The 26,515-nt window shown below is 38.3% G+C and overlaps 1 protein-coding gene across 1 annotated transcript in view; it reads left to right on the forward strand.

Moving 5' to 3' along the window:
* The window catches only part of LOC126298468 (dedicator of cytokinesis protein 7), a 241,019-nt gene extending 222,748 nt beyond the window's left edge, over nt 1-18,271 (forward strand). Inside the window, exons 36-39 of the mRNA XM_049989801.1 lie at nt 6,236-6,381; nt 6,941-7,067; nt 13,263-13,389; nt 13,542-18,271. Coding sequence (XP_049845758.1) covers nt 6,236-6,381; nt 6,941-7,067; nt 13,263-13,389; nt 13,542-13,698 — 557 coding nt within the window. The 3' untranslated portion in view covers nt 13,699-18,271. The remainder of the gene's footprint in view (nt 1-6,235; nt 6,382-6,940; nt 7,068-13,262; nt 13,390-13,541) is intronic.
* The last annotated feature ends 8,244 nt before the right edge of the window (nt 18,272-26,515 follow it).

Below are 26,515 nucleotides of genomic sequence, written 5' to 3' on the forward strand. Positions count from 1 at the left end.
TGCTAAAGAGACAGCCTACTGAATATTAAGTGAAGAAAGACCATAAAGCTTTAAATAGAGAGGTGCTGCATTAAACATTTGGCTGTCAAGAGGGCAATGCTTGAAGCCTTCAGTGACTACCATAGCAGAATATTATTGAAAGATCTCTCTCAAAATCTGAAGAAATTCTGGCCATATGTAAAGGAGTTTAGTAGCACAGAAGTTAGTGTCTATACATTAATGGATGAGACAGAAACTGAAATTGTGGGTGGCAGACCAGAAGCAGAAATGCTGAACTCTGTTTTAAAATATCACCTTACAAAGGAAAATCCAGATTATTGCCTAGTTTAATTCTTGTAACACTGCAAGGATGAGTGAAATAGATATTGCATTCAGTGGCATTGTGAAACAGCTGGAATTGTTAATATTAAATGAAGCTCCTGGGCCCGATGAAGTCCGTCAGATTCTATACCAGATTTGCTACTGACAAGGGGAGACCACGACGTTTATTGAGACAATCAAAAGATAATTTCGATCGTTGAATATATATCTGTGCGTGGCCAATTTAACCATGAAGCGGCTGCAGCCAGGTGGTGTTGGCACGGTAGCTCAGTATGTTTGCTCAGAGCGTTAGTTATCCTTTATAGTGAAAAAACTGAGGGAACAGATCGTCGAACAAACTGAATGGGTGTCATCGGATGTCTGCCCTGAAGAAATTCAACGAACAATGTAGAACAAAATTTTTTTAAAGTGTTTAGCGTTCAAGCCGCTGGATCGAGTTCCGTTCATCAGTTTTTATTTTTATTTTCATTTTCAACGCAGTCATTTTCTTTATTATTTATATTACAATTGATATAATGGGGAAAATACGTGTAATCGGATGAAATTTTATTAAATTTACAATGTTATTTGGCAGTCTACTAATTTTCACTATCACAAATAACATAATAATCATAACTATCGACTAGTAAACAACCAAATGCATAAAGTCATACTGAAAATGTATGCTTGTCCATAATTTGAGAAATCTCTTATACCTGGAAGGAGCCCGAAACAACTTGTTACCTCCAAGTTTTGACCGGCGCAGACGGCTTTCGAAAGATGTACAATTAATCGTCACTTTCGACATTACGAGTACAAGTTGCAGGATGGTATTTTTCATAAAAACATGGAAAACATAAAGTTAAATGGCACCGCATATGCAAGGTTTTTTGACGTTTTCTGTGGAAAAACAAACCTTGTTAACATTTTCAAAAACCTCTCTTTCAGACGATAGTTTGGAAGCAAACCATGCATAACCCAGTATTTCCTTAAAACTCGGCACTGATAATTGGTTATGCAGTATCGAGTGTATTTTAATATGGTCTTCCGAGAAGCAATTTCTCTTTCACTTTCGATTAAATACGAACAGTTTTGAAGACACCCACAAGCATACGTTTTCAGTATCAATTTATGCGTTTGGTCATTTATTAATCGATAGTTATGAATATTATATTATTTGTGATAATAAAAATTAGTAGACTGCCAAATAACATTGTAAACATGTATTTTTCCCATTATATCAATTGTAATATAAATAGTAAAGAAAATGACCGTGTTAAAAAAAAAAAAAAACCCTGACAGATGGAACCCGATCCAGCAATTCAGCGGCTCGAACGCCAAACACCTTTTTAAAAATTATATATATATATATATATATATATATATATATATATGATGATGATGATGAGTCCCATACTCCGTTTACCGAGCGTAGGGGAGCGACGCGGGAGACCCGCGCCGCCATACTAGGCAAGGTCCTAGTGGAGGTGGTTTGCCATTGCCTTCCTCCGAATATATATATATATATATATATATATATATATATATATATATATATATATATATATATATATATATATTGTTCGCTGAATTTGTTCAGGGCGGAGTCCGATGACACCCGTTCGGTTTGTTTATATATATATATATATATATATATATATATATATATATATTGTTCGCTGAATTTGTTCAGGGCGGAGTCCGATGACACCCGTTCGGTTTGTTTATATATATATATATATATATATATATATATATTGTTCGCTGAATTTGTTCAGGGCGGAGTCCGATGACACCCGTTCGGTTTGTTCGTTCATTCGTTCGCTCAGTTTTTTTATTAGAAAGGGAAGCTAACTTGCTGACCGAACACGATGAGCTACCGTGCCGTCACCACTTGGCTGCAGCCGCTTCAATGTTAAAATGGCCACGCACAGATATATATTCGACGATCAAAATTATCTTGTGATTTTCTCAGTAACGCTTGAGAAGTACGCGCTACTGCTTACACATTTTGTTGTCCTCGTGGAGTACTAAGAGTGTGCGAAATTTACAGTAAATCTGCGTTTCAAATGTTGTGGCCTCCCCTTGTGAGTTAGCCCCACTTCTTACCATAATATACTATAGATCCCATGAGGGAGGGGGGGGGGGGGAGCAAACTGTGCCCATTGTTGGAAGGAAGCCCAGGTTATACTCATCTACAAGAAGGGCAGCATATGTGGTCCACAAAACTGCCACTCATTATACTTGACTTTCATCTCTTGTACAATCTATGAACATATACCGAGCTCGAAAACTCAGAGAGATAAAGAGTGCACTTTAGCCAGTAACATAAAAGACTGTAAAATCAGTATCAATTACAAAGAAAGTAGAGCCTCCGCCCCCCTTTATTGCTATATTATTGTTTTAAGTGTGACACAGTGCAGTGATATGCTTTGCACTTAAGTTCTAATTTCATAATTCCATATACAGTTCAAGTAAAAAAAATTGAACAAATCACTTTCATCTGCAAATAATTTGAACAAATCACTCATATCATCGACATAAGTATCTCTTGTCCATTTTCTTGTAATACACATGAATTCCTTATTTTCGGAATAAACTTAAATCTTGTAGCTATTGTTGGAATTCTGCTGTTTAATTTCTCCAATCCAAATCTAAAAGCAGTTCCGACAATATATTACATAGCATTAGGAAAATTTTCTGCAAGAAGAACTAAAAATAATTTCTGTTGTTAAAAAATTGTTCACTGCTATAATCGAACTTTTTATCATTGTGTTATATCATTATTAATTACTTGTTTAATGTTAATAATGCGAAGGATATCCTGTTATTGGTGAAGTTTTGCATCCACGTTTATATCATTTCATAAGTCTTGTATTTCATTAAAAAAATTATTTTGTTTTAATAATGAGATGCAGCAAACCAGCATATATTCGGAAAACTCTGAACATGTGAAACACAACTTCCACTTTTTTCACATGACTTCCTGAATGCCATGGATCAGTGCAGTCAGGTAGATGCAGTGTTTATTGACTTCTGAAAGGCATTTGACTCATTACCACACCAGTCCTTACTATCAAAAGTCCTGTCATATGGGATGTCAAGTTAGATTTGTAACTACACTACTGGCCATTAAAATTGCTACACCATGAAGGTGACGTGCTACAGATGCGAAATTTAACTGACAGTAAGAAGATGCTCTGAAATCCAAATGATCAGTTTTCTCAGAGCATTCACACAAGGTTGGCGCCGGTGGTGACACCTACAACGTGCTGACATGAGAAAAGTTGCCAACCGATTTCTCATACACAAACAGCAGTTCACTGGCGTTGCCTGGTGAAACGTTGTTGTGATGCCTCGTGTAAGGAGGAGAAATGCGTACCATCACATTTCTGACTTTGCTAAAGGTCAGAGTGCAGCCTATCACGATTATGGTTTATCATATCGTGACATTGCTGCTCGCATTGGTCGAGATACAATTACTGTAATCAGAAAATGGAATCAGTGGGTTCAGGAGGCTAATATAGAATGCTGTGCCGGATCCCAATGGCCTCGTATCACTAGCAGTTGAGATGAAAGGCATGTTATCCGCATGGCTGTAACGGATCGTGCAGCCACATCTCGATCCCTGAGTCAACAGATGGGGACGTTTGCAAGAAAACAATCATCTGCACGAACAGTTCGACGTCGTTTGCAGCAGCATGGACTATCAGCTCAGAGACCACGGCTGCGGTTACCCTTGATGCTACGTCACAGACAGGAGTGTCTGCGATGGCGTACTTAATGACGAACCTGGGTGCACAAATGACAAAACGTCATTTTTTCGGATGAATCCAGGTTATGTTTACAGCATCATGATGGTCGCATCCGTGTTTGGTGACATCACAGCGAATGCACATTGGAAGCGTGTATTCGTCATCGTCATACAGGCGTATCACCCGGCGTGATGGTTACATGTCTCAGTCACCTCTTGTTTGCATTGACGATATTTTGAACAGTGGACGTTACATTTCAGATGTGTTACGACCTGTGGCTCTACCCTTCATTTGATCCCTGTGAAACCCTACATTTCAGCAGGATAATGCACGAGCAGATCCTGTACGGGCCTTTCTGGATACAGAAAATGTTCAACTGCTACCCTGGCCAGCACATTCTCTAGATCTCTCACCAACTGAAAAGTCTGGTCAAGGCTTGTCACAATACGCCAGTCACTACTCTTGATGAACTGTGGTATTGTGTTGAAGCTGCATGGGCAGCTGTATCTGTACACGCCATCCAAGATCTGTTTGACTCAATGCCCAGACGTATCAAGGACGTTATTACGGCCAGCAGTGGTTGTTCTGGGTACTGATTTCTCAGGATCTATGCACCCAAATTGCATGAAAATGTAATCACATGTCAGTTTTAGTATAATATATTTGTCCAATGAATACCCATTTATCATCTGCATTTCTTCTTGATGTAGCAATTTTAATGGCCAGTAGTGTAGGTTGAGGATTTCTAGCTGGGGAGGACACAGCATGTTACATTGGAAGGAGACACATCTCCAAGGAAGTGTATTGGGACTCTTGCTGTTCATGTTGTATATTAATGTCCTTGCACATAATATTAGTAATGCCAGATGATGCAGTTGTCTGTAGTGAAGCACTGTCTGAAAAAATCTGCACAAATCTTCAGTCAAATATTGAGCAGGTTTCCAAGTGGTGCAGATATTGGCAACTTGCTTAAAATGTTCAGAAAGGTAAAATTTTGCACTTCACAGAAGGAAAGTAAGTATCCTATGACTACAATATCAATGCGCTCCAGCTGGAATCAGTCAGCTCGTGCAAATATGTGGATGTAACAATTTGTAAGAATGTGAAATGAAATGAAATGAAATGATCACATAGCTCAGCTGTAGATAAATCTGGCAGCTGACTGTGGTTGATTGTTAGAATACTAGGGAAATGTAGTTAGTCTACAAAGAAGACTGTGTACAAAACCCTCATGTGATACATCCTATAATATTGCTAAAGTCTGTGGGATCTTTACCAAATTGGATTAACAGGGGATATTGAATGTATACGAAGAATGGCAGTGCAACTGGTCACTTTTTTTTTTTTTATTAATGGGAGAGTGTCATAGAGATGCTGAAAGAACTGAACTGCGAGGTGCATTAAGATACATGCAAAATATCCCATGAAGAGCTACTTAGAAAATTCGTAGGAGCAACTTCAAGTGATGAATCTAGGAATATATACAACCCTCTTACATATCACATCCAGAAGGATCACGACAACAAAATTAGACTAATTACAGTGCACACAGAGGAGTTTAGACAATTATTCTCCCTGAACTCCATACATCTATGGAACAAGAAAAGGCCCTAATAACCAGTACAGTTGGAAGTGCCCTCTGCCGTGCACTTCTTTGTGGTTTGCAGTGTGTGCGGGTGCACGTGCGCGTGTGAGCACGTGCTTTTGTTTGTTTGTAGATAAACCTGTGAGGTATCATCACTTGCACTTATACTGGAATTCACCATATCTCACAGCTATGACTAGAATAATAATTTCCTTGGTCTTTCAACAAGAAGCAGGACTCCAGTTCAGTACAGCAGTTTGAAAGTGGCTTCTTCCACTGCTTTGTCTGTAGTGGTAGCACAGCATGATTCTTTATCAACAGCATTAAGCTGCCCTTCCTAGACACATGCAAGTACAAGTATGTGTGGGGTTATGATAATGAAATGCCATAATGGCATACCAACACTAAGGTATTCCAAATACCATATATTATGCTCTATTCAGCACAATTGAAGTTAATATCTGTGAGTTCAGAACAGAATTAAATGTAAATGCTTTACACATTTGATAAAGGCTTTTGTACATAGAAACATTTTACATTACCTGAAAATTCATACGAAAATATGTATATAACCTGTACTTTTTCTGCATTTTAGAAAGATTTTACTACGCAACTCCATTCACACCTCGAGGAAGAGCTCATGGGGAACTACATGAGCAGTATAAACGCAAGACTATACTAACTACCGCAAACCATTTTCCATACATTAAAACTCGTATACAAGTAGTGGATAGAAAACAGGTATGTCAAATTATTTGTGTTCTATTAGTAATTACCAGAAGTAACACTTTTAGGTGATTTAGTCTTGTGTGATGTGCCCTGCATATTCCAAATAGTTAATCTCAAAACTAATTTTCCAGAAATGTGTAATAACAGCTCATAGTAAAATATTGGGTTGATTATGATAACTGACCAATTTTTTTAGTAGTAGAGACAGGAGGGAGTGGTGGTGAAAAAAATCGTGCCAGTGATAGCAATACATGTTCTCAAACCTGTCAATGTGGCAGAAGTCAATATCACATTGGTCTAGATATAAAAAAAATAAGGGAAAGTCATAGTGCATTGACAAATAAGCCTACTTGCTCCCTGAAGAATCAGTTAAATTGTTAAAAAGTGAACATCTGCAGGGTCCAAATCTGCAAGTTGCAAATGTGAATATTATTCATATTTTGGCTGTAACAATAAACTTAGATTTAAATAAAGAGAAAAGAAAATGATGGGCATACTACTGGTGAATATATTTTAAAGTACCTTAACTGTCAATGTTCTGCCATATAAATGTGATTTTCTTTACTTTTAGATTATTTTAACCCCTATTGAAGTTGCTATTGAAGATATTCAGAAGAAAACAATGGAACTTGCACAGTCAACACATCAAGAACCTCCAGATCCAAAGATATTGCAGATGGTGTTACAGGGTTGTATTGGTGAGCTATTTTTATAGTTTTAACATTAATGCATTTATATGAGTATAAATTTAGTGTTGGTGTTCAAACAGTATTTTAAAGGTAGGTAGCCATATCTCTCTCTCTCTCTCTCTCTCTCTCTCTCTCTCTCTCTCTCTCTCTCTCACACACACACACACACACACACACACACACACACACACACACACACACCCCTACTTACCTTCTGTATGTACATAAACCTAACAATCCTGGTTGCCCCATTGCCCATTGTAGCTTATTACTATGCTTCCGCGGTAGTGTTCTCGCTTCCAACACCCGGGTCCCTGGGTTCGATTTCCGGCGGGGTCAGGGATTTTCTCTGCCTCGTGATGGCTGGGTGTTGTGTGCTGTCCTTAGGTTAGTTAGGCTTAAGTAGTTCTAAGTTCTAGGGAACTGATGACCATAGATGTTAAATCCCATAGTGCTCAGAGCCATTTGAACCATTTTTGAACTATGCTCCCACTGAAAGAATTTCAGCTCCAAACAATTGCTCGTAGCTTAGCCTCTCATATTATTGATATGAACAACTTCCTTCACTGACTCTCAGTGATCCCTACCCCCATTATCACATGGATTCCTGTGTGTCAATGTTGTTTCCACCTCCCTATACATCAAAATCCCCCATGCCCATGTCCTTGATGCTAGCAAACACTGTCTCCCCCAACATTCTTCTGACTCTAAACCCACCACCTCAGTGCTTATACATCTAACAAATTACACATAATGACTTTTCCAAGGTATGATGATACCAAGTTAAAAAATGATGAAAATACAGTTCAGCAGTATAAAACTATCTTGACAGATAGACTTAATGAAGCTGAAGAGCGGGCAGGAGAGGATATTGAAAGATGGGGAACGGTTAAATGAATAACATATGAGACAGCTGAAACTGTACTCAGGAGAAAGAAGCAATCGAGAACGCAGAGCTGGTTTGATGGAGCCTGTAGGAGGAAGATAAAAGAAAGAACCGAGGTAAGAAAAAGAAAGCTGCAGAGGAGAAGTAGAGTTATGGTAGAAGAATACCAGGAGGAGAGAAGGGAAGCAGATAAGGAATCTAGGAGGAAAAAAGAGAGAATTTGAAAAACGGTGGAGTGATCTGTTAGAAGAGACAAGGGAATTCTATATGAGGGTTAAAGATATAAGGAAAGGATTCCAACCCAGAGGAGTTTTCTGTAAAGATAAGGAGGGAAATCTGATTGGAGGAAAAGAGCAGATTTTAGACAGATGGGTGAAGTATTTTAGTGAACTACTGAATGCAGGATCTGAAAACGAAGGTGGGGTTGATGCCGGTATGGCAGAGAAGGAAGTAAACAGAGATGAAGAGCACCAGGGATCAGTAGCAGAACCCACACTGGAAGAAGTTAAAGTTAGTATCAAGACTCTTAAAAACAATAAAGCTCTGGGAGAAGACAATATTACAGCAGAAATGATAAAATATGGTGGAGGAAAAGCTAGTAAGGGTATTGCTTGAGATTACAGTGGAAATATGGCGCAAAGAAAATATGCTGAAACAGTGGGTTACAGCAATACTCTGCCCTATGCCCAAGAAACATGACGAAGCTGACTCCAGGAATTATAGAGGAATTGCACTACTCTGTGTAGTATATGAAGTATTACAAAAAATCATGGCTGGGCGGTTAAGAATGTACGTAGAAGAGTATCTAGGAGACTACCAGTGTGATTTCAGAACTAATAGATACACTACAGACCAGATTTTCACTATCAGACAGATCCTTGAAAAATGTTATGAGTACAACATTGATGTCCCCCAGCTGTTCATTGACTTCAAACAAGCTTATGATAGTATCAAAAGGGATTGACTTTGGAGGGCAATGCAAGAGACAAGAGTCCCTAACAAACAGATAAGATTGTTTCAAATGACTTTGAGAAGAACAGTATGCAAAGTAAAGATCGAAGGTATTTTATCAAAGGCATTTGATGTTAACAAAGGACTGCGGCAGGGTGATGTGGTCTCCGCTATTCTATTTAATGTCGCCTGGGAGAGTGTAATGTGTAAAACACAAAGCAACAACCCTGGGGGAACACTGTTTAATAGAATGACTCAGGAGCTTGCTTATGCAGATGATATTGATTTGTTATCCAGGAGGAAACAGGACTCTAGAAGAAGAGTTTGAAAAAGTAGAAAGATATGGTGCAGAGATGGGGCTGACCATTAATCAGTCAAAGACCAAGTATATGCTAACATCTAGTTAAAGATATAGTGAAGGAGAAAGAAGCATGGCTTTGAAAGGAAAAGAATATGAATGCTGTGAAAGCTTTAAATATCTTGGGTCACTGTTAACTGAGAATAATTATATGAGAGAAGAAATACATGCAAGGACTGCAGCTGGTAACAGGAGCTACTTTGCACTGGTTAAAGTGTTACAGCAAGAAGCCTTATTAGGAATCTGAAGCAGACTGTGTATTGTACAGTAGTCCGACCTGTGGTGATGTATGGTTCAGAGATCTGGACTATGACACAAGATGATGAGGAGTTGTTGCTGACATGGGAAGGGAAGATACTTAGGAAAAATCTATGGGCCAGTGAATGATAGGAGTTTTTGGAGAATCAGAAATAATGAGGAGATCAGAGGGTTGTACAACAAACCAGATATCATGACTGAAATAAAGAGTAATAGACTACGTTGGTTGGGACATGTAGAAAGAATGGTGGAGAACAGCACAGTAAAGAAAGTTTTCAAAGGTAAACCTGGTGGATGTTGTATAAGGGGCAGACCAAGGACCAGATGGCTAGACAACCGGAGGAGGAATTGAGAAGGATGAGAATGAAAAGATGGAGAGCCAAGGCAGCCAGCAGAGAAGTGTGGGTGGAGGTTGTCCGTGAGACCAAGGCCCTACAAGAGCAGTAGCACCAAGGACTAGTAGTAGTAGTAGTAGTAGTAGTAGTAGTAGTAGACGACTTCTCCTTTAAGTCAAAAAAATAAAACAATTCTATTGCTTGGCCATGGGCACCCACAGGGCACCCTGTTATGCCAATCTGTTTGTGTACCATCTAAAGGAAACCTTCAGAGCTTCCCAAAACGCTTATCTGGTTTAGGTTCATTTGTGATACCTTCATGGTCTGAACCGAAGGTGGAGAGACATTATCCTCATTCCTCCACAGCCTCAACACCTTTTCTCCCATTATCTTCATGTGTTTTTACACACATTTTGTAGAAAATAAACATCCCTGGGGATGTCTGCACACTGTGTCACCAGTCATCCATAAGGTGCTCTGCGGAGTGTTGGTGTAACTACATGAAACGCTGTAGTTGCTTCTTGTGATGTAATGGGGTAGATGGAGTGGGGAATCGCTCAGTTGATCTTCAGTTTACCGACTATGAAGGAGGGAAATGCATGAACACATTCCAGATTCCCCCCCCCCCCCCCCTCCCCAACTTCACCCTGGTACACCGCTGGACCATAATTTGTCCCTCAATACACTAGATGTTGTTTACACATTTAATATTAGTATTTTAACAACTTTAAATAAAGATGAACATTAATTTTATACCATTAAAACAATATTTTTAATAATCTGATATTTTTCAATCCCCTATATAGTGCAAATTATTAGTCCTAGGGAAGAAATGAATAGGAACCTTTTTGTAGTAAATTTAATGTAGTTTAATTTTAATATTTTGAACATGGCCGCACTTCAGCAATCGTTAGAAGTAAGTAACTGAATCCAAATAGCCAACCAGTTGCAACAAAAGGTAGTTTTATTCAACCTTTACCATGTTTTCAAGTCCACCCCTGTTAGCTGAGTGGTCAGCACGACGAAATATCATGCCAAGGGGCCCGGGTTCAATTCCCGGCTGGGGCAGGAGATTTTCTCCACTCAGGGACTGGATGTTGTGTTGTCCTCATCATCATTTCATCCTCATATTCGATACGCAAGTCGCCCAATGTGGTATCGAATGCAATAACTTGTGCTCGGCAGTCAAACTTCCCCAAATGGGCGACTCCTGGCCCACAATGCCGTACGCTCATTTCTGTGGTTTCAATGGATGTAAACCCGTCGTCTTCAAAAAGATACGTAGCAAGATTTCAAATTATTTGGATTTCCAGTGTGAAATTCTGTTGCATGTTAAGACACAAAGGAACTGCAGACATTAGCTGCAAGTGGACATTAATTTAAATCAATAGGGAAATTTGAAGATGTGTGTCTAGTAAGCAGGAGACCCAGCTTCAACTCCTGGTTCACCACAAATTTTCAACTTTCCCTTTTGATTTAAATCAATTCCCACCCACAGCCAATGTCTGCAATTCCTTTGTGTCTTAATTCATAGCGCCTGCTGGATCAAAATAGTGTATAACACGAAAAAGTGACCTATAAACATTCCCTCCCTGCCCCCAGCTACACAACTTTTCCCCATAATTGACATTTTTTTATCTTCATTGAGTGGGCTAGTATGGTGAGTGCAGACCTTCCCAGACAGGCACTATCACCAAAACCCGGTCCATCAATAGGTTCCCTGTGTCATATCCTGACACTCCTGGAATTCTCTCATCACTGCCCAAGAAACAGCTGCACCATATGAGGTGCGATCAAAAAGTAACAGGAATTTTTTTCCCTTAAAGTATCTTTATTTATTCATCAACTTTCTTCTCTTCAAAGTACTCCCCCTCAGATATAATACACTTGTGCCAACATTTTTCCATTCTTGGAAGCACTTCTGGAACTCACTTTTCATTACGGTCTTCAGCCATTTTTGTTTTCATCTCATCAATGGTGGCAAAATGATGGCCTTTCATGGTTCTCTTCAGCCTCGGGAATGGGAAGAAGTCACAGGGGGCTATGTCCTGTGAATATGGGGGCTGAGGCAAATTATCGGTTTTGTTTTTTGCCAAAAAAAGAAAAGCATTGAGGTGTGAGTGGGTGCATTATTGTGATGCAATTTCCAAAGTAGTTTTGTCACAGTTCTGGTTGTTTTCTTCAGATTACTTCACATAAATGGCACATAGCTTTCAGGTAGTATTCGTGAAACTTCCTGGCAGATTTAAACTGTGTGCTCTACCATCTGACCTACCCAAGCATGACTCATGCCCCGTCCTCACAGCTTTACTTCTGCCAGTATCTTGTCTCCTACCTTTCAAACTTCACAGAAGCTCTCCTGCAAACCTTGCAGAACTAGCACTCCTTGAAGAAAGGATATTGCGGAGACATGGCTTAGCCGCAGCCCGGGGTATGTTTCCAGAGTGAGATTTTCACTCTGCAGCAGAGTGTGTGCTGATATCCTTTATTGACTTTATGACCATACCACAAGACAGGAATTCATGATGCACTATCCCCTTGTAATCAAAGAAAACAGTAAGAAGAACCTTCACATGTGATGGAACTTGCCAATTCCCCCCCCCCCCCCCCCTCCACTTTTGGCTCTTCAGGCAGTTTCTATTGGGAAGATTAGACTTCGATTTCAATGTCACACCTGTATACCCATGTTTTGTCACCTGTTATAACCTCCTTTAGAAATTCTGACAGATGTTTTTTCTGAAGATTATTTTCTTCCATAACTGTGTGCTGCCTTGTAAGAAATTTTTTACCTATCATTATAATTGGCCCTTGTGTACAAATTTTGGAAAAGCTGCTAACTGATAATAGACTGTGATTCTTGAGTTTCTCCCGGCGTATTTGATGATCAAAATATCCACGGGTGTACTGCCGGTCTATAGTGTCCAACGGGCACAATATTTCGGCGATGATGGCGACATGTTTGATCGCCGAAATATTGTGCCCGTTGGACACTATAGACTGGCAGTACACCCGTGGATATTTTGATGATAATAGACTATTTATCTTTGTCCTTCTTTTCTTACATTGATGATTTCTTAATGCTGACCATTTGGCTGAGCGCTCTTGCTTAAGCAGTATTGTATCTATTCCAAAAATAAACCATTTTGGTGAAAATTTAAAAATTTTGGTGCTGTAAATTAAAGAACTATTTTCCTCAGTGTACTGTAAGGCATTTCTGCAAGTTTCAGACTTCAAATCGATAATTTTAGGATGTTATTTTATCATTTAATCTTCATTGTGTGTGTGTGTGCGTGTGTGTGTGTGTGTGTGTGTGTGTGTGTGTGTGTGTATGTGTCTGCGCGCGTGCGCGCGCGCAGACTGTGGTAGGCCAGAACCTTTATATAAATTGTGTAACTGATTACAGTTGTTTTGTTTAGGTACAACTGTAAATCAAGGCCCCATGGAAATAGCTGTTGTCTTCCTATCTGAGCTTCTAAGTGGACAGAAAGCTCCAAATAAACTTCAAAACAAATTACGCCTTTGCTTCAAGGATTTTTCTAAAAAGTAAGTCGGTTTCATGGGTGAAAAGAAAACACTATAGGTAATGTAAGCTAATTGTATACAGAATCATATTAATTTCTGTTGTTCCATAGATCTTGTAGCATAGTAGTCCTAAAATACTGCTTCCATAAACTAACATGTCTGGTTTCCTACAGGTGCAATGATGCTCTGAAGAAGAATAGAAACTTGATTGGTGCAGATCAGAGAGATTACCAGCGTGAACTTGAAAGAAATTACAGTTGCTTTACTGAGCGCTTACTTCCCCTTATTACTGTAAACAATGCACATCGAACCTCTATTAACAAAAAGTAAAAACACTGACAATTGAATCTTACCATAATTTAAACTTTTTATACATCTCTACTTGTGTTGATAAATTTTTATCTATCTCTTGTGGGACATTATACAGTGCAGTCAGTTTTGTAAGTGATAAAAATCAAGCTGTGAACTGATCTGTGAGACTTTTGTGTTATATAACTTAAATTGATTTTTCAGAAAGATTGGTTTCATAGTGTGCCACAGACATTAAATCAGCATAAAATGAGCTAAAAATGCTTCACTCCGTCTCGATACTATGACGAGCAGTGTGTTGCTATGAATATCTGTGATATTAAGCTACTATTTTATAACTAATTTATGCTCATGCGTATAATAAGAGTGATGTTAGGAGTATCATTAGACTTCAACATTATGCTAGAATTAAACCTTGTGACTTGGCACCTTTGATGATTTTGAGCTGTAAGCTAGAGTGTGTTTTGTCTTAATGTTATTATTTAATAATAGTAATTATTGTAATGTGGGTACTCAATGTGAATTTATTTAATGTCTACATGAAGAGGAGATTTAAGATGTGCCATTAGACTGTTCATTCCTTAAAAAATGCTTGTATCAATATCACAGACAGTTTTGTTGTTGTTATGAACAAAATTAGTAATGTTTTGAGTTCCACGTATGAAATCCTACAGCTCTTCACCTATCTACATGAAGGATCTGGTGAAATGCCAATATATATGAAACTGTCAGTTCCTAACAGACTTAAATGTTGTACAGCACTGGGACATGAACCTGGGCTCAGGCATTTCATGGACAGTGCTATTACTATGTTAGCCAGGTATTTTACATGGCATCACTCAGTCTGCCACCAGTACCAACCTCTTATCTTCCAAATCCCACAGCATTCTCTGGCATGCTTTGTTAATCAAGTGTGAGAGATGTACTGCAAAATGAATATTTGAGTCTGCCTGTAAGTTGTGACCAGATATTTTAGCCAGGAAGACCATAGCTTTTGAAAGCTAAAGGAATAGATTTGACTGAGATTGTATGCTCAGACTGTGCAATATATAGAAATGAAAATTTAGACTGTATTAAAAGGCAAAATTGCATTCAATATGATGTTTGCTCCCCTATAAGGATGGATAATATGTGATGTTCTGCTCGTTAGTTTTATCACTTTTTTGTGGGTCTCCTGCATTAGACTGAAATGTTTAGTAATGTATGTCAACTAATAACTCACAATTCACTGTTCTTGTCTGGTGTATAATTTTAACGCATTAGAAAGTTTTGTTCTTTATGTTTGAAGCTACGTTCAGAGTCTTAATTTTCTGAAACAATTATTCCACCAAAGTTACAGAACCTGAAAGACTAGGGTGATATCACATATCTTTATGGTGAGATCAGTGGTTTGTAACAAGATTTTCCTTACTCTGCTTTACCTGAATCTGCCAATTAGTTGACTTGGTATTCTTCAGATGTGAGTATATGGTGTGTGACAACCAAGAAAGCAACTGGTGAATGCTAAATATTCGTTTAATTAATTTCCAGTACAGAAGAAGCAAAAAATAAAAATCCCAGGTCCATTATTTTTTTAAAATCTTTCATTTTTATTTTATGGGTTTGTATTTATTGTCCCTACTCACTGAAAATGGGATAATTTCAGATGCACTTTCTGACAAAAATATGCAGCATGAGTTGAAATTGGATAGATACATTTTCTAAAGTCCTTTGTTAATGTTGAAGTAATCAATTGTCTTCATTTTTTACTGTTTACGCAATTCATGACTTTGATGCATATAATGCCACAGCCCATGGTTATGGTTTCCATGGTAAAAATAGTATAAATGTATTCCAGTTTCATGTAGTTATGGGCCTAGTCTATCTACATGGTGTATATATCAGGCTGAGCTTCATATGATTTCCAAATTATTTATTTATTTATTTTTTAATCTTCATGATGTTTATTCAAAATTGAGTGCATAGTCAGAACTGTCTCATTTCCAGTAGAGCATTACAATCTTACACTATAACCACTTTCTTAACACCCCAGGTTCCTAGCTCTCAATTGGGGAAAGTTGAATTACTTTGACATAACAGCATATCTGCATCACCAACCTGTTATAGCACATGAGCAGTTTTCGTTTGTAATGCTGATCTTTTGTAAAGATAGGTACTTATAATAAGCAGTAAAACCTGTAAAGCATATCTTCTAAGCAGTAAAACGCATAAAGCATATCTTCCTCTTTATAAAATGATCATAATTGTCTATATGGAATATTTAATTGGTAGAACTTCATTAGGGAGATGTAGCTTACCCATTTCCTCCAACTAAAGCAATCTGTGTCTGGTGTAGAACTTGTGTTATATGTTCCCAGCACCCTCTCTTCTAGTCAGTCAAGAAAAATTGTTTGGGGGTGCTCTTATGTTTTCAAGCAGTTTATGAATTTCCTGCAGCTCAGCAACACCACTAAATGTCAATCTCTTTTCAACTATTCCTTAGTTAGGTTGATGTGGCATTCACTTACTGTTGTTCCATGTGAGTCTGAGGTAATTAATTTTGTATTGTGGTAAATTTTATCAGCTAAAATTTATATCAGAACAATTTTAAAATAAAGTATGCACCTGAGAGGTTATTGAACATGTAGGCAATACTACCAGGAAGCTGCAGAACACTGACAGATTTGTATATACCTAATACCTGTAATCCGCTACTTCCACTTTTTGTTCGTGTCATAAGAAACAAAACTTTCTTCGTGTCATGTTACATCCAGAAATGTCATGTTATCATGACTCAGTTATTAAGTGTTCAAAAAGGAAGACTTGAAAACATTAAGTCAACATTTGTCTTGAATTACAGTGTGTGTTAAAATTAATAAAAAAACATAATTAGATCAAAATCCATGATACAACTGTTTCTGATGTGAGATCTTTTTCAGAAATAGATCATAATTTTATTCTTATAAGTTACATATTTCTTTTGCTGTCAATTTTAATTTCATTTTCTCTATTTATAATGTCCTCTTTCCATTGTCACTTAGCAGTAAGTTTCTTGTGTCAACATGTAAGCAGAATTTGAACAAAGTTGTTTCTTCAGTATTGTCATGACCGTGTACAATAAAATAACCATAAAGACAGGTCTAACCTAGGAATATCATTTACAAATGGCTGATACTGCAGTAGTAGTCATGAGTTGACAGTTAACACTGAATAGATTTCTGTTGTACTTTATCAGAGCTTGCATTTCCTTTTTTTATCAGAATGCTTGTAACATGCAATAAGTATCTTAAGAAAACATTTTGAAAGCAAGAATATAAATCAAAATTTTTAGAAAAAGGAAAGCAGTATGTGGCAGTATGGTTGTTCTTGCTTCTTTTGACTTCAGAGTAATTTATTTTGTTTTATTATTTGTAACACGCCGCAAAAATATGCTGAAAGTTTCTTTTTTCCCCTTCATGATAATTTCTTCCAATATTCCGATAAAAAAAATGCAGTAAATTTTCACAGTGGTTTCTGTAGGATTCTGTGTGGCAATCTTGATGACATTGTTATGATCTAAAATTTTGTTAATCATTTGTGGTTTTTAATTTCACAAAGGGAGCAAATTGTCCAGGCATGAAAAATATTTGACAATTTCCTTATGAATTAAATATATTGAAACCCAAGGAAAAAATAAAATCTTTGCTACATCATTCCCACTCCATCAATGAATTTCTGAATGGACTGTGTAAATGTAGATTAAGATTAATGTAAAACCCTATTATGTATTTAATCAAGTAATTTATCTCAGAAAATGTGTAACTCTAAAGATGCTCTACATCACAGCAATATACTGCAAATAAGTTCAGCAGAATGTGCAAGTAATTAAACTAAACTGAGGTTAAATTATATCGTAAAAATTATTTCATAAGTATGCAGATATGCAGATGAAAAAGTAACCTAGTAACCAGCAAAACCATCACCGTAAGATAGCTGACCAAAATGAAACTCTTTTTCTTTGCATTTAAATGTAATTTTAGATTTTGTTAGCAGTTAAAATAAAAATTTGTTTCCGTGGGCTGTGCTTATAGAATTGCAAATGAGATGTTAAAGCTTATATCTTCTCAATAGTATTTCTGTACTTTGTGACTGTGGCTTTTTTACATATCATATTAGTTTAGTGAACTGCAAACTATGTGCACGTATTTACAATGTTTATAATAACTGACTTGTCTTATCCGTACATCATAAGGGCTTGATGTATTTGCACAAATGTGGGCACACACATGCGCACATGTACACACAGAGAGGTTTCTTTTTCATGTGCCTTATTTTGTCTGACAATTTTAGAAGTGTGAACTGGCTCAGTTTTAATACAGTATAATGGTTTTCTAAATAATTTAAGAATCTATTCATTGTGTGAAGTAATTTCATAGCATTGTGATAATATATATATATATTGGATGTGTGTTACAATTTTAAAACAAATATAATTTTATTGATTAGAACTGTAAATTATGGTTTAATATGATTTGGAAATAAAAACTCAGCATCAACATTGTGACATTTCAGAAGTTTTTGAAAGTATTATTCTTGTAAATTCATAAATCACACAAATAAAGAATTATTATCTTTATTCGTTTTTTTTTTTAATGTACTATCAGGTTGTTTGACACTTCTACATCTACATCTATACTCTGCAAGCCACCCAATGGTGTGTGGGAGGGCACTTTACGTGCCACTGTCATTACCTCTCTTTCCTGTTCCAGTCGCGTATGGTTCGCGGGAAGAACGACTGCTGGAAAGCCTCTGTGCACACTCGAATCTCTCTAATTTTACATTCGTGATCTCCACAGGAGGTATAAGTAGGGGGAAGCAATATATTCAATACCTCATCCAGAAATGCACCCACTCGAAACCTGGCCAGCAAGCTACACTGCACTGCAGAGCACCTCTCTTGCAGAATGTGCCACTTGAGTTTGCTAAACATCTCCGTAACACTATCACTCTTACCAAATAACCCTGTGATGAAACGCGCTGCTCTTCTTTGTATCTTCTCTATCTCCTCCATCAACCCGATCTGGTATGGATCCCACACTGATGAGCGATACTCAAGTATAGGTCGAACGATTGTTTTGTAAGCCACCTCCTTTGTTAATGGACTACATTTTCTAAGGACTCTCCCAATGAACCTCAACCTGGCACCCGCCTTACCAACAATTAATTTTATATTATCATTCCACTTCAAATCGTTCCGTATGCATACTCCCAGATATTTTACAAAAGTAACTTCTACCAGTGTTTGTTCTGCTATCATATAATCATACAATAAAGGATCCTTCTTTCTATGTTGCCACTCCCTGCACCAAGTGCCTATCCACTGCAGATCTTCCTGCATTTCACTTAATGGAGTCACTGTTCAAATTACAGTTGGACATAGTTTAATGTGGATCTCAAAAAATGTTGTTTGAAAAGTATCTTGTGCAGTCCATTAAGCAGTAATTTAGGGTGGAGATAAATGTAAGGAGTTTGTGGGATGCACTTTCATGCTTCTTGTGTTAACTTTCCAACCATTGGCCTACAGCTATTTGTTGCCACACAGTTGAGTGGTTAGCTGTAAATAAAGAATTTTATTTTAGGATTCCTGTTCATTCCAGTATACTAGCTGACTCAAAAGACTACTCACATTGCTAAGGAACCATTTGTCATGGTGTGTAGGGGAAATTCTTTTTTTTAGTATTGAACTGTGTTCTTAGGCTGTGGTAAGTTTCTCCAAAAATTCCTCAACTCAGTGGCAGTGGACAATTGGACAATCAGTTTACTGCCGATGTGTTGTTCTGCTATGCCAGAAGACGAGATCAATGGATCTCCTCCACAGCCTAAATGATAACAACATTCAGAAATATTTTGAGCAATAGAAGGAATTAATACAGACATGAGGACTCAAATTGGTATTTTTTTCAAGGTGAGCATCACTAATTTAACATATTTTGCTACTACACAAATTTGCAGCATCATTTCCATTTCATTACTATACGACCTCATACACGACATTTTCTGGCACAAAGAAAGTGTCTGTAGTCAATTGCTCACCTCCTATTACTAAGCAGATGGAGTTTGGTGAAACTTATTTAAGTGGCAATTACAATAACAATGTTTAGGGGGTTTGATCACTTCACTGAAGTAATCTGTTTAATTTTCTAAATCACTATTGCCCAATTAAAGTAACCATTGAGCAGAAACGGGATCATCATGCACCATCTTATTTTGAGTCAGCTTATGAATTTTAACAAGAGACCATAGAGGTGATCATTTAACTGTAGTTTTGACAATGGCTGTTCTATTGGTATGTCTAACGATGGGTAATACTTGATGGAAATCTCAACCAAACAGAATTATTTTGCCTCCAGAAGGGAGATTATTATTCATTATGTCCACTAAAATCAACAACATTTAGTGCATCTTTGGGAACCACTGAAATCTTGTCCTAAATTATGAGATCAGAAGCATGGAGGAAGCGTGCACCCTTGGTGAGAGTGCAAAATGGTGAGACCTGTGTGTTCAAGATGAGTACAGGTCATTTGAAAATAGACTGTCGCGTGCGTGCGTGCGTGCGTGCGTGTGTGTGTGTGTGTGTGTGTGTGTGTGGGGGGGGGGGGGGGGGGGGGGGGGGTAGGAGGTTGGTAGCAATGCCTGTCCATCTAACTGTTAAAACAATATTGTTTTCTCATCATAAAATGTGGCACAAAATATTGTGAACAAATGTTTTACCGTAACCTCCCACCCCATTGATGGAGTAACAATTGGGAATCTTATTTATTATTGAATGCAAGACTTCCTCAGCTATTTCTTTCTGTTTTTCATTTAATTTTTCATAAGTTGTCTTGCTCTTCATACATTCTTTTTCTATGTTGTAAGCTTCTATTGTGTGTTGTGCGATGATTGCAACACGGGTCAGCAGGTTGAACTGTTGGAAAGATTTGGCATGATATTTACAAACATCCTTCAGTTCTAGCAGTGTGAGGTTGTAGGCTTCAGGTAACATGTTCATCTCCGAAAATCTTCTGAAAGTATGTCTTATCAGTTGCATTGTCATTTAGTGTCTGGCAGCCTCCTCTAAGCATTCTTTCCATTCAGTTTCATTCTTCAGCTTGGAGAAAGTCTCTCACTATCCCAAGAACTGTGTGCAGATCATCAGGTGACTGCTGTCCTTTGATGTGAAGAAGTAGTACTCAGAGGTAATATCTTATGGTGGCAGCTGGATTGACAGTATATATGTTCAAAGCCCTTGTTGTTTTTCTTGTGAATAATCCATTATACTTTTGATCACACAAAAAGGTTCTGGAATTTCACAGTAAAATTATTTGCAGGCGATAATATTATCATTGCAAAACTTAAACAATGACAGGAGTTTGGAATCTCTTTGAAGGTTAGCAGCAACTTCATATCCGACCTGAAAGTACACCATGTGTTCTTCCTGTAAGTGGACAGGCAGTTGCTCGATTGTATGAGATCAGTGGGAATTTCAATGTTTGTGTAATTGTCACATCGCCTCTGATGGCCTCACAACTAAAGCTCAAGTAAATCTCCCCTTCATCAATGATGAGTTATTGTTGACTTTCAGAATCTGAATGCAGTTCTAAAGCCATGCAGTCATGTGCTTTATACACATATTTGTACAATTATTTAACAGATTTGATTGAAGAACAATACTTGAGACTAGAATGAGATTTTCACTCTGCAGCAAAGTGTGCACCGATTTGAAACTTCCTGGGAAATTAAAACTGTGTGCCAGACCGAGACTCGAACTCGGGATCTTTGCCTTTCGCGGGCAAGTGCTCTACCATCTGAGCTACCCAAGCACGACTACGCCCTGCCCTCACAGCTTTACTTCTGCCAGTATCTCGTCTCCTATCTTCCAAACTTTACAGAAGCTCTCCTGCAAGAGGATAGCTTCTGTAAAGTTTGGAAGGTAGGAGAGGAGAGCTTCTGTAAAGTTTGGAAAGTAGGAGACAGTTTTAATCTGTCAGGAAGTTTCATATCTGCGCACACTCCGCTGCAGAGTGAAAATCCCATTCTGGAAACTTTAACTATTTGTGTATTTTTCATCATAATTGGTGACAAAAATCTTGAAATGATGTTTCAATCATTAATTTTGATTAAGTAATATGTGAGATAAAGTGGGGAAAAAAAAGAGAGAGAGAGAAAGAAAGAACGAAATTGTGAAGTAATATATGATTCAACTTCTGTTTGCATCAATTAAAAATTGTATGTATTAGAAAGATTTTTTTAATTTCCTGTAAAACATGGATTTCTGAGAATGAGTTTTTGCTTTTTTAACAATAATATGCCGAGCCAAGAAAGTTCCATTTCGTTCTCTTATACAGATACTTTGTGCCTGAAATGCTACTATTTAGAGTATTTTCTAGCAGACAGAAGTCGATGACAAAACATCATCAAACACAGAGCATTGCATACTTGGAGACATTATGATGTTACATAGCTTAGCCATACTGTACATAAACATATTACAGGCTGCTTCTGTCTCTGAGACTATTTTTGTCACCAGTTTTGTTCTGTGCAGAGGCGTGGTATCACCAAAAAAAAAAAAAAAAAAAAAAAAAAAAAAAAAAAAAAAAAGTGAAATGCAGGCAGTTTTATGGAAGCTACTTTCTACAAGGACCAGCAGCTTATATTTAGTAATAAGCAAGTGCAACAAAATGCACAAAAATAGATAAAAACATAATACTATGGAAATCCTGAAAGTAAGGTCGCCTATATTTTTAGACTTTTCTATGTAATCACCATTTCAGTGAATGCATGGTTGTAGATGTTGTGGCAGTTTTGCAATGTCCACGTCATATCAGCTTGCTGTCATGTCTTTTGGGAAATGTTGAACCTTGTCATTCACCTTATTGTTGGAGTGGAAGTGCCATCCAGACAAGAGTTCTGTCAACTTCAGGAATAGTTGGTAGACGCTCAGTGCCAAGTCCACACCGTGTCGTGGGAGGATGATCACATTACAACCAAAGGCTTGCAGAAGACAAAGTTCAAAGGGTGACACGTGAGAGAGTGTTGTGGAGAAAGTGTGTATCATCTAGAGATCATGTGTCACACCAAAGTGGGCAATACATATTACTACCACAGATGTTAGTGAGGTCTCGCTGCAGTCTGCAGTGACATATGGGAGGTGCTCCTGAAGACCATGCCACTCCTCTCAGCACAGCAGCGTCCTTGCACTGGGGGGGGTCAAAACAGGGCCGAGCACAGAAGTGCTGTGTCCAGTTCCAGAACTCAGCTAACAGCAATGAACATTATCATGTAGGACAGTGACAGTTAAAGTTTCTGATGAAAAGTACTTTTGTAAATGTTGCATTTTATACTGCAAGAGAACCATTTGTTAATATGTGCATCATGTGATCCTTTAGTAGTCAGTGACTTTTATAAATTATCCAGTATGTCTGCAACAAGAAAGTGTGTCAAAGTTAAGAAAATATTTTATTCATTGATGGTATAATGTGAAATAATATTTCATTTGTTCTAGTTTGATGAGTCTTCTCCCAGAGCAGGCAAAGAACCCACAGTTATTGCTGGATGAAAGTAGTTTCATCTGGTCATGACAAATGGTGACAATGATCAGTGTTTAACCAGCTTGTAATTCATGCTAGCTGCCTGCCTGTTGCACGTCTTTTTTTTCTAAATTTTGTTTCTCTGCTTCTCATCAATTGTATTTGTTTGTGTACTATTTTTCAACATGTCTGGGCCACCACAGGAAATGTCTCTCAATTGAAATTACACAGTTTCAGGCACAGTAGACTGAATGCCTGCTGCTCACTGTCAGACAACTGATGTTCTTACCGAACAAATAAGCAGCACCGCCGCCAGTAGCTGCCCCAAAATTTCGCCAATACCACAGCCAGGACAAAGAATGGTTGGACTACAAGGCACAATTAGAGGTGCACTTTGCCACCTACAGAATTACAAGTATGGAGCACTATGCTTCAATGCTTACTTTTTGCTAATCATTGGTTCCAAAGTCTACAAACTGTGTGTCACGCCTGTTTCCAAAATGTTATGTACAATACCCTTGTGCAGTTGTTAGATGACTATTCGACAGTGAAATCTGTGTAGCAACTGCTTGGTTTAAATTTTTTCATCTGAAGCAGCAGCCTGCTCAGACAGCCAAACGGCAGATAGCAGGACTCTGAGGTCTCGCCAGACATCACAAGATAGTGTTTTGGTGGCAATAACTATAGTGAAGTTATAATGCATGATGTTGTTATGCAGAATAATTCAATTCTCAAACTGCCAGACCCTGCTTTAAAAATTTTATTGTTTAACCTGAAACAATTGTGGACTCAACAGACGTTGATTTTGAGGCTCCTTGTGTTTCAGTTGTTTGTAGTACACCAGACACTTTGTCTTATGTACAGAATAGTTCAAGTAGTTCAGAATAGAGCTCAAGCAGTAAGAGTAGATGTGTGTTACAAAACTCTGGGAAAAAAATCATGTCCTCGAAATTTTTTGAGGTATTATTGGGAAGGTAATCCTGGCTTTCAATATGAACATGGTCACATTCACACTGTGTGTTTATGCAGCAGGCAAGGCGGGGTGATAGCTGCCTTCGTGATAGCACTTGGCGGCCACAGCTTCGCCGTCAACAAGTGTTCACAGTGCAGGCAATGCCACTCACTCAGGCACGAGCTGAAGCAAGTACTTCTGCATGACAAAAAGCTTCCACTGCAATATGCTGGCAGGTGAACAAACTTTTTGTTTATTTAAAAGTGGAACATAAGGCAGTTATGTTACATTTTGACACTGGTCCTTCTGTGCCCTGATAAACAGAGATATTTATGAGAGAATCAGTAGCCCATTGCTACAACAGCCTACTTCTATTTTACCTGCCTACAATGGATAAGAAATTCCAGTCGTTGGCATGCCTAGTTTGCCAGTAACTTATCATGTACTCAATTCCAAAAACAGTGCAAACATATTTAAATTAGATTTATTTGATTTTTTCATCTTGTGCATTTAGAACAATATGTTGCAAATCAGTGTCTATGTGCCTCAAACTAACGTTTCTGACTTGTGAAGTAAGTAAAAGGAAATATTTGAATCATGTATAGGAAGGACAAAATACGTTGAAGCTCACATCACTGTGAATGACGACACACAGTTGTGATTTTGTCTCACCTAACCTGCCTCCCATGCAATACATGAGCAAGTTTCTCAGGAATTGCAAAAATGGCAAGAGAATGAGGCTATCAAACCCATTTCTGCAAGGCAATGGGCATTTCCCTTGGTCAGTCTGAAGAAGCCTTCAGGTAGTTTGCCTTTGGTCAGTCTGAAGAAGCCTTCAGGTAGTTTACATGTGTGTGCTGACCTTAAGGCTACAGTTAAACAACAAACTGTAGTGGATTCTTTTCCTGTTTCATTTCTACAGGAATTGATGGACAGACTGGGACAGATGTGGTTTTTTTTTTTTTTTAATAGAATTGCAAGAGTCATATGTACTGTTACTAGTGGATGAAGAGTCTAAGAAATACTTTATGATAAACATTCATTTATGTTTGTTTCTGTTTCAAACACTGCTTCAGCTCCTGCAATTTTTCAACAGCTCCTGGAACAGTTAACAGTGGAAGTCCTTTCTTGTACTATGTGGACAATATTGTTGTCATGATTTGTACACCTGTGCAACATTTAGTAAATTTAGACTGTTTATTTCAAGTTCTTTCTGCATCTAGCTTAAAGTGCAACAAGAAAAAGTGCTCCTTCCTCCAGGAAGAACTGAACTATTCAAGTCACAGCGTATACATGCAACTACATCGCAGTTGGCTGCAATTAGAGATCTGCTGGCATCCAGTAACATTATGGAGCTCCAGTCGGGCGTGGGAAGCTCACCCCTATTGAATAAAATGTATTCCAATGCTGTGTAAACTGCTGCTCTGCTTAACCAGCTGCACCGGAAGAATGTTTTCTTTGCATGGTCCAAAAAACGTCACAATGCACTTTAGAAATTGAAAGAGGCTTTGTTAAGTCATAGATGTTTGATTAACTTTGACCAGATAAGCCTGTCATATTAGCTGCGGATGCATCTTCTTTTGGGATTGGAGCGATGCTCTCCTGTAAAACTGGTTGTTCTGACAGATCTAGAAAAAAAAAAACTCTTAACAAAGCACAGTGTAACTAAAGTTGGCTTGAAAAGTGCTTGCCATTATCTATGGTGTTATGAAATTCCACCAGTATACGTAGCATTGGAAGTTCTATTTGCTGCAAGATCATCGGCCTTTGATAGCCTTGAGTCTGTCCCACCTCAGACAACACAAAAACTGCAATGTTGGACTGCGAGATTGTCTTATTATGAGTTGTTGTACATGCCTATTGCCCAACATTTAAACACTGACATGTTGTTGTAGTCACTGGTCGGTACTACAGCAGACCAAACATATTGCAGGGGTTCACACCTGCAATTGCAGCCAGCTGTCCGGCAGCCACTGCCAGCACCGTCCACTGTGGTCCCCACGAAGGTGAATGCTCTCCTGCTGCTGGCACCACCGGGGCTGGCCTCCACCAGTTGCCCGAACCAATTTCCAGGGACAAGACACCCTCAGAAGGTCATCACACTCCTCCAGAAGATCCCTTTGCCATCTAGCTGACCTCAGCGTCTGTGTCTCTGGATGTGGGCAAGAACCCAGTGACTGGTTTTTTGGCTGGAGTTCCTGGTCACCCCTGTGGTAAATACTAGGGTGCTGGCAGGGAGGCACCATCTGCCACAGTTACCTTCCCTCCCTCCTCCTCTACATCTGTATTCAGTCTTGCCCCCAGCATTGTCATGTGCATCTGCCACATGTTGTGAGTGCGCGGAGTTTGTTTTATTTTG

The sequence above is a fragment of the Schistocerca gregaria genome, chromosome X (assembly GCF_023897955.1).
Source record: "Schistocerca gregaria isolate iqSchGreg1 chromosome X, iqSchGreg1.2, whole genome shotgun sequence".
In the NCBI taxonomy this organism is placed as follows: domain Eukaryota; kingdom Metazoa; phylum Arthropoda; class Insecta; order Orthoptera; family Acrididae; genus Schistocerca; species Schistocerca gregaria.